General features: G+C 38.1%; 1 protein-coding gene across 1 annotated transcript in view; it reads right to left on the reverse strand.

The window, feature by feature from the left end:
• SLX4IP (SLX4 interacting protein) overlaps positions 1-16,950 on the reverse strand; it is a 209,085-nt gene that overhangs the window by 180,349 nt on the left and 11,786 nt on the right. The window contains 1 exon segment of the mRNA XM_077115241.1: positions 7,740-7,795. Within this exon segment, the coding sequence (XP_076971356.1) occupies positions 7,740-7,766 (27 nt within the window). The 5' untranslated portion in view covers positions 7,767-7,795.

Raw genomic sequence — 16,950 nt, forward strand, 5'->3', positions numbered from 1 at the left:
TGTAGCCAAGAGAATTCTAGACTTTGGTGTAATACCTAACTAATCCAAAAAAACAGATGGAGGAAGCAGAGGAAATGATCTACAAACAGAAACGGACAATGAGATAGGAAACTTTCGCAGTACTGCTTCCCTGAAACCTCGGTTGAATACTTAAAACCGTAAAATGCAATTATTATTGGGAGTAAGGCCTGGTGAAGCCATCTAGTTTTTAAAGATACCTCCAAAACAGAGTATGAACACAAACTTTTTGTAGACAGACACACCATGCTTATGGATTTGACAATTTAACTATATTATTCAAAGTTTTTTTAAGTTGGTTTTGTTATTTCGACAGATAAGCATCCATGATTAACACACTATGTGTCCTTGTCTTTCATGTTTCCACTCACAAAGGAAACTGTCTTGCCTTGTCCTTGCTAATTTACCCTGCCCTTGTAGCCAGTTCAACCCCAAGGTAACCTCATTTCTTCTCCAATAAGGGCAAGGAGGTGTGAGGACAGAAGATGCAATGATTCCAACTTGGGCTGTCCGATACAGCAGTCATTAACCACACGTGGCTATGGAGCACTTGAAATATGGCCCAAAGGAAGTGAGATGTGGAATAATGCTTTTAATATATTAAGTTAAATAAGTATATTAAAATTAATTTCACCTATTTCCTTTAACTTTTTTTTTAATGTGATAGCTACTAGAAAAATTTAAATTACATAATGTGGCAAACACTGTATTTCTATTGGACAGAGCTGCCCTAGACTAGGGATCAGAAAACCTTTTCTTAAATGACCAGATAGTAAACACTGCAGGTTTTGCAGGCAATAAATCTTTGTCACAACTACTGAACTCTGACATTGCAGCATGAGAGAAGCCACAGGCAATGTGTAAACATGAGGTAGCTGCGTTCCAATAAAACTTTATTTACAAAAACAAGCAGCTGGCCTGTGGACCATACTTTACTGACCCCTGACCTAGACCTTCCCCACAAGGTAAAGAGCTTATCATTTGGAAGTTCTAAAATACTGGGGAGAGTGCAGAGCTCTAGGTCACTACGGAGCCTTCGGGCAAGAACCGTGCTACTTCCATTACTTTCAATTCAGAAAAGGAGTCCCTGCAGCAAAGGACCTATTTCTCTGCCATGAGCTGTACTGGCCCTGAAGTCAACAGACCCGGGAAGCTGTGGTTCCAAGGACTCTCACATCCACGGCTGGCATTTCCTGGAGCTCTGGCCTAGGGGGCAATTCAAAGGAAGAGTTCCAGGCCAGGATCCTAGCAATTAAAAAGAGAAGGAAGCCCTCTCATGCAGGACCCTCAGAAGACCTTTCTTCATTTGGAGAACAAGTTGCTTAAAAGGATAATTACTACCATTCCAAGAGGTCTTAGAATAGTTAAACATGATACAAGTTACAAACCACTTAACATTCATCTGTTTTTCTGTTACCTTGTAAACTTTGCTCTACAACTATTTTCCAACCCAACTGACAGTAGATGCACTTGTATGACAAATTTGCAAGGGCTAATTACTTTTACATTTCATTTATTCATTTATTATTAGCATAGTAATGCATATGCATAGATTAAAATGATCTATCAAAAACAAGTCTCTTCTACCCCATTTGCCCCCACCACCCTGGCTCTCACTCACCAGGAGCAACCACACTGAACACCAATTAGCCTGACATTTACCATCATATTTCTAAATACTATGTTCATAGCACAATTGCTTATTTCAGTTTTATATATTATGAGGACTCAATGCTTACACCCCACCCTCTTACATACATGACTCCTCCCAGTATTCTAATATTTGGAATTCACAATATTATGAAATGTAGAAGCTTGTTCAAAACCGAGCCATGGGCGGGCCGCGGTGGCTCAGCGGGCAAGAGTGCTTGCCTGCCATGCCGGAGGACCTCGGTTCGATTCCCGGCCCCAGCCCATGTAAAAAAACAAAACAAACAAACAAAATATAATAAAACAAGAAAATGTTTAAAGATGTTTCCCTTTCTTCCTCCCTTCCTTCCTTCCATCCTTCCTTCCTTCTCTCTGTCTTTCCTTCCCTTCCTCCCTCTCTCATAAAAAAAAAAAAAAAAAAAAAAAAAAAAAAAAAAAAAAACCGAGCCATGTGGTGAACTACGTTTACTTTCTTGCCTTGCACATTCTATCGTTTGCTAGATTAAGGGTTTAATCATATTTCTGTTTCCCATATTCCCATTATTAAACCATTCCCACCTTCTCTAAGAGACAGAAGATCTCCTCTCAATATATTCAAATACATGAGGTACTTTATCCATCTTATTTTTGTTGGAGACAGCCCTCTGGGTCCTCCTCCAACTGAACTAGGGGTAGGCCACAGTACTGTTCCTGGGTCTTGTGTTGGGTGCTCGCCTGCTGGATTCCCTATTTCCTGGATCTCACATCTCACTCTTTTTACTTCCATGTTTTGGAAGACTCTCCTTCCTGAAACAGGATACATTAGAAGTAAGTTTTTCTTAGACTTTGCATTTCTGAAAATGTCTTTATTCCACCTTAACATGTGATTGAGGGTTAGGTCAGAAGGGGAATTCTGGGCTAGAAACCATTTTCCCTAGAATACTGAAGGAACTGCTTCACTGTCTCCTGACTCGCAAATGTTGCTGCTGAGAAGCTGAGGCCATTCAGATTCTTAACCTCTGTATCTGATCTGTTTTTGTTTTTGTTTTGTTTTTTATATTCCCAGTATTCTGAAATTTTAGGATGATGGTTGGTTGTAGTTCTGTTCATTGACTTTGCTGGGTATACTTTCAAACAGGAAAACTGCATCTTTTATTTCTGGTAAATTTTCTTTCGTTACTTCTTTTATAATTTTCCTATATACCATTTTCTTTGTTTTCTCTTTCTAGAATTTTTCAGATCAAGACTAGAATCTCTACTTTTCCTGTGTTTTCTGCCTCACTTTTCACCTTTTTGTCTTACTTTCTGGGAGGATAACTTGACCATCTTTCAATAATTTACGGAATTTTTACTTCTATCATATTTTCAATTTACTAGAGTGCTTTCCTAGTTTTAGAAATTTCCCTTTTTTGTAACATCCTGATGGTGTTTCATGGTTATAATAGCTTCCTTCATTACTCTGAAGATACTAATTACAGTGTTTTGGAAGTCCTCTTTTGCTCCCTAGACTATCTCTGACTTCCCCAAGTTTGCTCATCCACCCTGGTCTCTATTTCTTACATTCCAAAATGCCCTTAAATCTCTGGCAATCCTCTTTCATCCATTCCTAATTAAGAACAGACCATCAAATGCTGACTGGAAACTCTGTGCACATGAGGGGGCCTTCTGACTGACTGGCTTTAAGAATTAGGAGAGGACACATATGTTTGCTCGAGGAATCCCAAATATAGATATGAGACAATCTCCACATAGCCTCAAAACATACAGAGCAAAAATTTTTAAAAAGCTGAAAGGAGAAATATACAAATCTAAAATCATGGAAATTTTAATACTCCCCTCTGAACCAATAGAACAAGTAGCCAAAAATATTAGTGAATGCATAGAATTTTTTTTTTTTAACACAATTAACGAACTTGACCCAGCTGATGTATCTATAGTCCATTGCATCTGACAACCATAAACATTTTTCAAATGCTTCTGGAGCATTTACCAAAATAGACAAAGGAATTAAGTTATACACCAATATATTCCAAAATATTTGGAAATTAAACTATACACATTTAAATATCCCATGAATCAAAAAAAAATCACAATGAAAATTAGAAATTATTTTGACATGAATGAACAACATTCCTACTTTAATTGCATCCCTATCAAAATATGAGATACTTTTCTGTTTTCTTTTTATTTCATTTTCTGAATTGATGTAAATGTTCTAAGAAATGATCATGATAATGAATACACAACAATGTGATGAAAAAAAAGAATGTTCATATTGTATGTTGATTGGTTTTATTAATAAAATTTAAAATATATATATGAGATACAATTAAAGTAGGGATATTTTAAGAGAAAGCTTTAAGTGCATAAATGACCAAAGAGGAGAGGCTAGAAATTAATTATTTAAGTTTCCATCTTAATAAACTGGAAGAGAAAGCTAACTCAAAGAAAGGAGAAGGAAATAATGAAGATAAATAACTATTATAGAAAACAAGTATACTACAGAAAAAAACATTAAAGCCTAAAGTTGTTAGTCTGAAAAGACTAGCAAAATTAATGAAACCCTAAGCAGTCTAATCAATAATCACCAATTTGAAAGTTTCAAGCCTGATTGTCAGAATATTTGGAAACAAGGATATAGTTGCCAGGAAGGTTGAGTGGTGTCTTAAAGCCCAAGAAGGATATTAGAGAAAGGAGAACTGGGAACGCGCTCATTTCATTTAAGCCTGAATTCTGAAGAACTTTGACTTCGTAATATCACAAATAAAACAAATCTCTGTATTATTTTACTACAAAACCCAAAGCTTGACAAATATCAGTTTGTAGACAGTCTCGTTTAATACTTTCTGGTTTTTATATGTAAGTCTGCCCATAACCAAAACTATACATTTCTTGGGACAAAAGCTATTCAATAGAGGTTTACCATCACTCTTCTGAGGAACTGCAGCCTTTGTGAAAATGCAGTTAGAAAACCTCAGCTCACTGACCAAGGAACATGGCAATACAGAAGCAACAGAAGCTTGCCATCTACTCAGAGTCTTGCGAATGAGGAGAGAAGGGGAAAACAGCAAATAAAAGGAAGGAGGGTGCTATCAGCAAAATGCTAAAAATACCAGGTTTATGCCTGACTCTGTTGTGGATTCTAAAGTTGTACTGCCTGCAAGGCATGAAAATAATATAAAATCTGGTCTAAAACCACGGAAACGCCAATGGCTCCAGTGTTAAGTCTGAAACTGCCCAACTGCTCTGGACTTACTTGTGCATGTGTGTATGTACGGGGGAAAGGGAGGGGATGACTGAAAGTGAGCACACAATTGAAAATTACAAACCACTATAAGAAATAGTGCAGTGATATCAATGAACAATTTCCTCTCCAAGGAGTAAATAACTGGAAATAATACAGCAATCTAAAAGAGACTATAAAATAAATCACTAGAAAATTATTTTTTTTTACATGGGCAGGCACCGGGAATCGAACCCAGGTCCTCTGGCATGGCAGGCAAGCATTCTTGCCTGCTGAGCCATCGTGGCCCGCCCTCTAGAAAATTATTAAGATGATAAAAGAAACAAATGGTACTATATTGGAAAAAATAGGACAAGTAATAGAAATAAGAATAGGTAGAATTTGAATAATAATTAAAAAAAAGAACCAAACAAACTCTCAAATGAAAATCCAGTCACTAAAAATAAACAGGTTAAAGAGCAGATTAAATATGGATAAAGAGAGATTTTCATGAACTAGAAGAAATCTGATTAAAAAGCACTCCAGATGTAGGGCAAAAAGAGAAAGAGAAGAAAAATAGGAAAGGGCAAAAGGCCTAGCAGTGCTCATACAGCTCCCTGGCACAGGAAGGCACACCACATGGGTAGCAGGTGTGCAGGACCACTGCTGTCTGTCACACCTGGGAAAGGACACTGCAGTCTGGCAGGGCTGGATGTCAAACTCTGAGCACAGGATCCCAACAAGGAGGTTGTGGGGCTTTGGAGCTGCATGATCAGGGAAGCAGCAGCCCCCCTGCCTGTGTGATAAAGGAAGGGATACAATCACAACGTGATGTGTGTAGGGCTTTCACGTCACAACATGACGATGTCTCAGAACCCTGCCTCTATTCCTATCCTCCTGGATGCTGACGCTGGGATAACACCCTGCAGGAAAATATGGTAGCATTTGCCACGTCAGTCATCATGGCTTGGAAATCAACAGATCCATCTGTAGTACAAACAGGGGTCTGAAATCCAAGCTCTGTGGGCCCAATTGTCTTACTGAGCCAAAACCAGTCTCCACAGTGCTTTGCAAGAGGCCCAGTCCTTTTCTGAGAGGACAGCCAGCAGGGGATAGGTCTTTCACAAATTAATCCTCAACCAACTTCATACAGGAGTTCCAGAATAAGAGAACAGAAAGAATGAGAGGCATTACCTAAAGAAAAAAAGATCGAGAATTTCCCAAAACTGATGAAAGACTTGAGTCTTCCAATTTAAGGCAGACATTGCATCTCAAACAATAAATGAAAACAAGTCTATTCTAGCAATCTCATAGTGAAACTACAGAACATCAAAGACAAAGACAAAATTTTAAGAGCAACTAGAGAGACAAGACGGATAACCATGAAAAGATTCATAATTAGACCAGCACAGTCTTCTGTGGTGACACATCTCGAAAGATGCACCCCAGCAATCTCCTCTTCCCTTGAAACTGGCCTGGACCTGTGACTGCTCTGACCAACAGAAGGCAGCAGAAGTGGCACTGGGGCTTCTGAGCCCAACCCAGGGAGGACAGGCTACCTACATTTCTTTCTTCTTGGAACGTGTGCTCTGGGAAACCACCTCTGAAACTCAGCCACCATGATATGAGACGCCCACGCTACATAGAGTAGCCATGGCAGCAAGAGCTGAAGGGCAATAAGTAACAGCCCCAGGTGAGATTCCAGCCCCAGCCAACATAAGCTGCCAGCCTTATGACTAGTCCATCTTCGATGCTTCAGGTGAGTTGAGTCTCCAGATAACTATGGCTTCAGCCAACATCAAATGAAGAAGAAAATCATCCAAGGATCCTAGACAACTTCAAAAATGGTATGTGATAATAAAATGGCTAGTATTTGAAGCCATTGAGTTTTAGGGTGGTTTTTAAGCAGCAGTAGTTAATGAAAATGTTTCTCATCAGCAATAAAAAATTCCAGAAAACAAAGGAAAATGTCTTTAATGTGCTAAGGGAAAATAATGCTCAAACTAGAATTCTAAAGCCAACTAAATAACTTCCTAGAAAAAGACCAAAAGAAATAAGTTTAGACAGACATTGTAACTTATGGACCTTCACAGAAAGGAATATTAAAGAATACATGGATACAGGAAACATGAGCAACGAAATTTATAAATACGTTTGTAAATCTAAATAAGCACTGACTTGGTTGAAAATAAGACAGAACTGTATATAAAATAGTATCTGATCTTATCAACTAATTAACTACTATATTTTATTTATTTGGTTGTTTTGAAATTGCATTTAATTTAACACTAACACTCAGAAAGTGTCCTAAAGAATAACCAGTACATATGAAAGCCTCTCCAAACCCATACACTACTGATTAATTCTTCTGCTCTCATTTTCCACCATCCCTGACACAGAATCCCCCTCTCTCCACAGAGAAGGTCTCAGCCCCAGCCAACAGGGGATAGAGAAGAGACAAATTTAGAAGAAGAAAACTAGAGAGGGCAGCCAGCCAGCCAAGAGGACTCCCTCCTGGCAGCCACCAAATAGTATTTGCTGGCTATTTCTTTCCACTGACCTTTTACCTGCTTTATCAAAATCAGAAATCATATATGGACATCAATGCAAGTGAAAATTTTTAACATTCAGGACCAAGTTATGACAAAAAGGCATTCTACAAAAGACTTCTGCAGGAACTCCCATAACTATATGAACTATTAATTTTCTCCTCCATTTCATTCTTAAAATACAAAATTTTCAGTGTATTCTCAAGTAGCATCTTAAATTCAATGAGAAGGAAAGTTCAGTGTTTCAATTTTCAATTAATACAGAACTCAGTTATATTAGAGAGTGATTAGCCATTTTAAAGAAGCTTATCATTACTTACTTTAACAGCAAACTTCTTAGAGGTCATAGCTTAGTGATTCTGGAGTAATCACAAACCTTTAACAAAAGAGAAAAGGAGGTTAAGTAAGTAAGTACTTCAAAAGCCCTTTCTACCTGGATATTACATAGGGAAAATTTGGCTGAATAATCAAATATCAAGAGGTATTTATGAGATAAATGTTCTTTTTAGTTGTCAATGAAAAACTACTGTGCTAAATTAGTAACTTAAGAATTTCCCACAAAGAGAAGCCAAAACCTAAATGATTGGCTTCACTGATGAATTCTAACAAAAATATTTAAAGAAGAATCATTATCAACCTTTCAACAAAATAGAGGAGGGGAGAAAACTTCCTGAATGATGCTGTGAAACCATTTTATCCTCTGTCAAAATCAGACAAAGGCTAATAAGAATACTACATACCAACATGCTTTATGAAAAGACATAAAAACCCTCAACAAAATACTAGTATACCAAATCTAGCAACATATAAAAAGGATTCTGGGGGTGCAAGGGTAGTTCAGTGGTAGAATTCTTGCCTGCCACATGGGAGACCCGGGTTCAATTCCCAGCCCATACACTTCCCAAAAACAAACAAGCAAAACAAAAATAAACACAATTCAACAAATGGTGCTGCAATAATGGTATACTCACATGAAAAAAAAATGAAATGTGACCCCTGCCATACAGCACACAAAAGAAAAAGGATTCGCGGGGCACAAGGGTAGTTCAGTGGTAGAATCCGCACCTGGACCCAGGTTCAATTCACCACCCCTATATTCTTCACCACCCGCCCCCACAAAAATTCAACAAATAGTGCTGCTATAATGGGATAGTTACATGGAAAAAGAATGAAATGTCACCCCTACCATGCAGCATACCAAAAAAATAAATAAATAAGGATTCTGTACCAGCATCAAGTTAGACTAATCCAGGAAAGCAAGGTTGGTTTAATATTTTAAAAAATATCAATCAATATAATACACATTAGAATGATCAATATAAGACACATTAGCAGAATGAAGAACAAACACATATTTCAATAAATGCAAAAGAGCATTTAACAAAATCCAACATTCTTTTATGATTTAAGAAAATAAAAAAGCAGCACACTAGAGGAATAGAAGGGTACTAGAGGAATAGAAGGGTACTTTCTCATCCTAGTAGAAATGTCTATGAAAAATCCACAGCTAACATCATACTCAACTGTGAAAACTAAATTATTTCACCCTAAGATCAGGAATAAGAAGGATATCTGCTCTCACTCCTTCATTTAACATTAGAATTTAACATTGTACTGGAGGTTCTAGCCAGGGCAACTGGATAAGAAAAAGAAAAGTATCTAGATCGGGAAAGAAGTAAAACTCTCTCTATTCAAAAATGACATGTTCTTGTATATAGAAAATCCTAAGGACTTCACAAAAGAAAACTATTAAAACTAATATGTTCAGCAAGGCTGTAAGATGTAAGATTAATATAAAAAGTCAACTGTATTTCTATATACTAGCTATGAACAATCTTAAAATGAAATTGAGAAGGAACGAAGTTGTGAGACATGCAACTAGGTGTTCTATTTTGCTAGCTGTCAGAATGCAATATAACAGAAACGGAATGGCTTTTTAAAAAGGGGAATTTAATAGGTTGTTAGTATACAGTTCTAAGGCTGAGAAAATGTCCCAATTAAAGCAAGTCTATAGAATGTCCGATCTAAGGTATCCAGGGAAAGATACCTTGGTTGAAGAAGGTCGATGAAGTTCAGGGTTTCTGTCTCAAGTGAGAGGGCACATGGTGAACATGGTCAGGGCTTCTCTCTCAGCTGGAAGGGCACAAGGTGAACATGGTGTCATCTGCTAGCTTTCTCTCCTGGCTTCACGAAGCTCCCCAGGAAGCGTTTTCTTTCTTAATCTCCAAAGGTTGCTGGCTTGTGGACTCTCTGCTTAATGGTGCTGCAGCATTCTCAGCTTTCTCCGAATCTATTTTATTATCTAAAATGTTTCCTCTTTTACAGGACTCCAGAAACTTATCAAGACCCACCCAAGTGGGCGGACACATGTCGTCACCTAATCCAGCTTGACAACCACACTTGATTAAATCACACCTCGAGGGAGATGATCTGATTACAGTTTCAAACATACAGTATTGAATAGGGATTATTCTGCCTTTATGAAATGGGATTTGGATTAAAACATGGCTTTTCTAGGAGACATACATCCTTTCAAACCAGCATACTAGGTGAATGAAGCTTATGGCCAGTATGTTGAGTAAAATGGCAGAAACAAAAAAGACAAATATTTTCATGCCTCACTCATATGGACTAGCTATAATAAACTCAGAGAACTGAAGTCAAGAGCATGGGTTATCAGGCTAGGGTCTATTGTAAAGGGCCATAGATTACAAGTTCTTACAGCAGTCACATATACTCAGGAGTTGTAACTGTTATTTCCAAATTCTGAGATACTGAGCTTTATATACAAATAGAGTTAGAGCACTGAAGCTATAAAAGTCAGTATTACCCCATAAAACAGACTGCTAAAAAAGTTGAAAAAGTGATCAGACTTCGACTAAAGATATGAATGAAACTGATCTGGATAGGACTAAGGTAAATCAGAATACAGGGTAAAGGATGATATGGTTCATATTTTAAAAATTCCAACTTCTGTGTGAGACGAAAGGAAGAGATGCTTATTTGGTGCAAAATTTATATTTTGGGTAGCACAAAATTATAAAATTTAACCTGAAGAGTCAGTTTATTCAAATACCATAATTACATGGAAGTCTGAATAGGGCATGATATCTTCTTGGCTTGTACAGGTTAATGTGATGCCCCAATATATCCCAGAGTAATGTGGCAGATAATAAAAAAGTATTTCCAAAGTCCCCATTGGGGAACTGGGGAGAAAGAAGCAAATATCAAACTTCCCCATCTGGGGCATTCCTGATATTCTCGCAAGCAGTGGAGACAACTATTTCAATAGTCTGAGCCCTCAATCTTGGGATTCACCCCTATGAAACATTCCTCAAAGGAGAAGCTAAGCCTATTTATAATTATGTCTAGGGCTCACCCCCAGAGAACCTCTTTTGTTGCTCAGATGTGGCCTCTCTCTCTAAGCCAACTAGGCAGGTGAACTCACTGCTCTGCCCACTACATGGGGCATGACTCCCAGGGCTGTAATTCTCCCTGGAAACATGGGACAGGATCCCCCACAATGAGCCAGGATCCAGCATCATGGGATTGAGAAAGATTTCTTGACCAAAAGGAGAAACATAGAAATAAGACAAAGTTTCAGTGGCTGAGGGATTTCAAACAGTTGAGAAGTTATCCTGGAGGTTATTCTTATGCATTATATAGATATCTATTTGTAGTTTATGGTATATTCGAGTGTGCCAGTTTGAACCTGTTGTTTACCCAGAAAAGCCAAGTTCTTTAATCCTCCTTCAACACTGCTAGGAGGGATCTTTTTACTGTTTCCATGGAGATGTGACCCACCCAATTGTGGGTGGTAACCTTTGATTAGATGATTTCCATGGAGATGTGTCTCTACCCATTCAAGGTGGGGTTGCTTACTGGAGCCTTTTAAGAGGAAACCATTTTGGAAAAAGCTCGAAAGCCACTAGAACCAACAGCAAACAGAATGGACAGAACCCCCGGGAAGCCATTGAAGAAACCTGGAGAGAAAGCTAGCAGACGTTACCGTGTGCATTTCCAGCTGAGAGAGAAACCCCATCATCGGCCTTCTTGAGCCAATGTATCTTTCCCTGGATGCCTTAATTTGCACATTATTATAGCCCTGCCTTAATTTGGACATTTTCATGGCCTTAGAACTATAAACTTGCAACTTAATAAATTCCTCTTTTTAAAAGTCGTTCTGAAAAAAATCTTTTAAAAATTAAAAAAATAAAAGCCATTCTATTTCTGGTATATCACATTCTGGCAGCTGACAAACTAGAAGGGAATGGCTAGAGAGAAGTACCTGAAACTGATGAACTGTGTTCTAGTAGCCTTGATTCTTGAAGACAATTGTATAACCATATAGTTTTTACAATGTGACTGTGTGATTGTGAAAACTTGTGTCTGATGCTCTTTTTATTGAGGGTATGGACAGATAAATTTAAAAAAAGGATAAAAAATAAGTAAATAATGTGGGAGAGATAAAGGGTTAAAAAATTGGGTAGAATGAAATATCCAATTTTTTTTTCCTTTTTATTTCTTTTTCTGGAGTGATGCAGATGTTCTAAAAATGATCATGGTGATGAATACACACGATGTGATATTGTGAGCCACTGATTGTATACAATGGATGGTCTGTATGTGTGTGATTTCTCAATAAAAATATTTTTAAATGAAATTAAGAAAATAAATCCATTCACAATAGTATCAAAAAGAATAAAATACCACAGAATACATTTAACTAAGGAAGTCTGCAAGACTTGCACACCAAAGATTAAAAAAACATTTTTGGAAGAAACTTAAGACTTATGTCAATGGAAAGACATCCTATGTTCTGATTTAATATTCAAAGCAATCCCCATCAAAACTAAGCTAGCAGTTTTGCAAAAATTGACAGGCTGATCCGGAAATTAATATGAAAATGCAAAGGAACTGGAATAGTCAAAACAATCTTGAAAAAGAGGAATATTGTTGGGGGAGTCCACACTTCCCCATTTCAAAACTTACTACAAAGCTACAGAAATTAAGATAGTGTTTTACTAGCATAAGGAGAGACATAGGTCAATGAGAAAAAAACTGAGAGTCCACAAATAAATCTGCTTTTCAAGAAGGGTACCCAAGACGATTAAAAATGAAGAGTCCTAACATGGAAGGGAGGCCTGGGATGGGGAAAGATGCCATAAGCTTGTGGGTGGAACCACCTGATTCCTTCAGTCATGTCCAGGAAAAAAACTTTTAGAGTAGCACTGTCCGAAGGAAATGCAGTACAAGCCACAAATATGGTTTTTAACTTTTTAATAGCTGCAGTTAATAAAAAAAGGGAAAAAGACAGGTGAATTTAATTTTAATAATATATTTTACTTAACCCAATAGAGGGAAATAATCATTTCAACACATAATCAATATAAAAAATACTACATTCTTGCTATTGTTTTATTTTAACTAAGTCTTTGGAATCTGGTGTGTTCTTTATACTTCCAGCACATCTCAGTTTGGACTGGTTACATGTCAAGTACTCAAGAGTAACCTATGGTCAGTGGCTACATAATGGATAGCACAATTTGAGAATATCTGGTTTTATTATAGGAAAAGCACTTAGATATTTCTGGGTCCCAAGTTCCTTATTTATAAAAATAGGGATAATAATACCTAATTTAGAAGTATTGCAAATTCTAAATAAAACGACATATAAAAGCTCACAACAGAACGCTTTAAACACTAGGCCCTCAATTAATTTCAACAGTTACTATTATTTAGTCAGTGGTGCCTTAACAAAAAAAAACTAGTAATCTTTAAGATTTTTAGAGAGACAAAAATATCTTTACCCAAACCCTAAACCATTTTAATTATTCATTCCTATTCTGTAAATAATTTAATTCACATGATTTAGAAAAAAAATTTTTAATGATGCCCATTTTAGCAAGCCCATTAGACAGTCGTAAGTGGGGGTAAAAAGTAAGCTCCTGGGAAATCAGGAGAATGTGTTTAAAACTAACATTTATAAAGATCATCCTGAAAACTTCGGATAAATCTGTGCTGGTTTGAAATGATGTATGTACCCTAGAAAAGCCATGTTTTAATCCTAATCCCGTTTTGTAAAGGAAGCTGTTTCTTCTAATCCCTATTCAGTATTGTATGTTTGAAACTGTAATTAGATCATCTCCCCGGAGATGTGATTTAATCAAGAGTGGTTGTTAAACTGGATTTGCTGGAGGCATGTCTCACCCATGTGGGTGGGTCTTTACTTTCTGGAGTCCTATAAAAGAGGAAACATTTTGGAGAAAGAAAGAGATTCAGAGAGAGCAGAGCAGAATGATACAGCCACAAGAAGCAGAATTCACTAGCAAGCAACCTTTGGAGATGAAGAAGGAAAGTGCCTCCCGGGGAGCTACATGAAACAGGAAGCCAGGAGAAGCTAGCAGATGATGCCGTGTTCGCCATGTGCCCTTCCAGATGAGAAAGAAACTCTGACTGTGTCTGCCATGTGCCTTCTCACTTGAGAGAGAAACCCTGAACTTCATTGGCCTTCTTGAACCAAAGTATCTTTCCCTGGATGCCTATGATTGGACATTTCTACAGACTTGTTTTAATTGGGCCATTTTCTCAGCCTCAGAACTATAAACTAGCAACATATTAAATTCTCCTTTTTAAAAGCCATTCTGGGGCAGGCCACAGTGGCTCAGCAGGCAAGAATGCTTGTCTGCCATGCCAGAGGACCCAGGTTTGATTCCCGGTGCCTGCCCAAGTATTAAAAAAAAAAAAAAAGGCCATTCTGTTTCTGGCATGTTGCATTCCGGTAGCTAGCAAATAGAAAAGTCTCTAAAACTACATATATTATTTGAGCCTAAAAAGAACATATAGTCAGTTTCCCTCAATATATTAAATCAGGCTAGAATACCACAGCTAAGAATTTAAGGAGTCCCTCATTGGGGGTACTTAGAGAGTAAAGGATGATACGGTCCATATTTTAAAACTTTCAACTTCTGTGTAAGACCAAGGAATGAGATGTTTATTTGATGCAAAATTTATATTTTGGGTAGCACAAAATTATAAAATTTAACCTGAATGGTCAGTTTATTAGAACACCAGGCAGACAAACAGAAGGGAGAGGGCTCTGCAGCAAGTACCCAACCAAAATGGAAATGTGCGCAATCTAACCACTTATTTAATTATGCACGGGTTTTTCATGTGTACTTCCTTTCCCTAAGGACAGGCAGACCTCATGGAAGGCCACAGTAAGGCTTTCAGGCCATATCTGCCTTTCAACAGATTGTGAGCCATATTATAGTGAAGGTTACATTTCCAATTTGCAATAATATTCATGTGTCCTCTTTTTATAACGATTCTTTTTTTTTTCTTTCAGTAAAGAAAAACAGCTGCATTTTCTTTATAAGGACTGGATTCTTCAAAAAGTAACATCAAAGCCTGATCTCAAAATGATTGTTTACAGAAACCTAGAACTGAAAAGCATATATTTTTATCTAACTTTATGTGGCCTGCTGTTGTAGTATAGGTGCTATGGGAAAAAGGAACAGTACAATTTGTACATTTTGAGTCCATTTTCTAAAATCAGGTCCAGCCTGCCTCAATGTACATATTTTTTTTCATTCAAACCCATAATGCTTTATGACTCAAAAACGATCACGAATTTATAGCTACTCACAGCTGTGCCATGTATTCCCCAAAGGAGAACTTAGGGGACCTGCCCAGGGTCTCACGGCTGATAGCCAGCCACGAGCTAGATGGAGACCCACTGACCTACCTAACAGGGTCAGTGCCCTTCGCCTTCAATCTTCTGCCCATGCCTGTGTTTAAAGGCACAAGTTCCAATCACACAGCATGGCTTCAAATAAAGTGACATGAGTTATGGCTCTTTCAGGCTAATCTTTAAACACACACACACACACACACACAATCTTAAAGCTAAGGAAAATGTGTTTGAAAAATTAATTTATCATTATGCTATGGGACACAGTACACTTCTTTGTGTACTAAAAAAATAAATAAATACCCCAAGATAAAGCCCATAACATGTTTGGACAGCCAGTTGCATAGACCTTGAGCTTGCATATTTGCTAAAGTCATTTCAGATAAAGAAGGCATCCTTCTTTCGTTCAGACCAGCGTTGTCAGGCACAGGTGCTGGAGATGAACTAAATGCCAAACTGAAATCCAGAATAGACTGAGCCAATCTGCTGAACCTCCAGTTACAGTAAAATCCTCTTTAACTGTTATGGAAGGAGTGGCCCTCAGGGTGATAGTCCCAGAGCTGTGCCTAGCACTGGAAGATGCTCAAGAATTGCCTGTTCCAGATCCACTGGAGCTTAGCTTTTAATGCAGAAAACCTGTATGCTCTATTTTTAGAAGCAATTTTCAAAAGTATATTAAATCTGACCCAATATTTCATTAAAAACACTGAATATTTCTTTCCTTTTCCAGATCACAATTATCACTAGCATCAGACTGCACAATAAATGTATCAGCAGGTCTCTGAAGCTGCTGGGTCCTACTCAAAGGGGCAGGACAGCAGAACCTGCTCCTGCCTCCTGCAGCTCCCTCTCCCCTGGCCATTTTTCAACTTAATCAGATGGACCTAGAAAATGGAGGGACCAAGGTTGTCAGGTCAGTGTGAGGCCTCCCAAGCCTCTCTCACGTGGACTTGGATGCCCCTCAGTGTGAAGGCCTGCGGCCATCTGCTTTAGATAATGAAATGGCTGTTACCTTTACTTCAGGATTAGGGTTTCCACATGGTACAGTGCAAAGTGCCCCCTGGATTTGAGCCTCAGCATTTAATTATTTCTGCCTCAGCAAAACAATGAGGTTAGACAGGCTGACATCTAAAGTCTCTTCTATTTCAATTCAAAATCCACCAGCAGTTCAAATAAATAATGCCAGCACACAACTCTTTCAAAACAGAGAAAAAGCGGGAAACTCTCCTGAACTCACTGTATGAAGCCCACACAACCTGACAAGGGCAACACGAGAAAGAAAATCACAGCCTGTGTGGGTTTGAATCTGTTATGTACCAGCAAAACCATGTTCTTTAATCCCCATTCAATATTTCTAGGTGGGGTCTCTTTGATTGTTTCCATGAAGATGTGACCCACCCAACTGTGGGTGGTAACTTTTGATTAGGTGGTTTCCATGGAGATGTGTCTCTATCTATTCAAGGTGGGGTTGCTTACTGGAGTCCTTTAAGAGGGAACCATTTTGGGAAAAGCTTTAGAACCAACAGCCCAGTAAGCCAGAGACCTTTGGAGATGCATAAGGAAAATGTCCCCGGAGAAGCCTCATGAAATGAGGAGAGAGAACTACAGATGTCACCTTGTGCCCTCCTAAGGAGCTGAGAAAGAAACCCCAAACGTCACCAGCCTGCTTGAGGTATCTTTAACTGGATGCCTTAGTTTGGACATTCTTATAGCCTTGCCGTAATTTGGACATCTTCACAGCCTGCAAACTTGCAACTTAATAAATTCCCTTTTTAAAAAGCCATCCCATTTCTGGTATATTGCATTCCAGCAGCTTACAAACTAATATACAGCCTACC

Source organism: Tamandua tetradactyla, chromosome 1, assembly GCF_023851605.1.
Source record: "Tamandua tetradactyla isolate mTamTet1 chromosome 1, mTamTet1.pri, whole genome shotgun sequence".
Classification (NCBI taxonomy): Eukaryota; Metazoa; Chordata; class Mammalia; order Pilosa; family Myrmecophagidae; genus Tamandua; species Tamandua tetradactyla.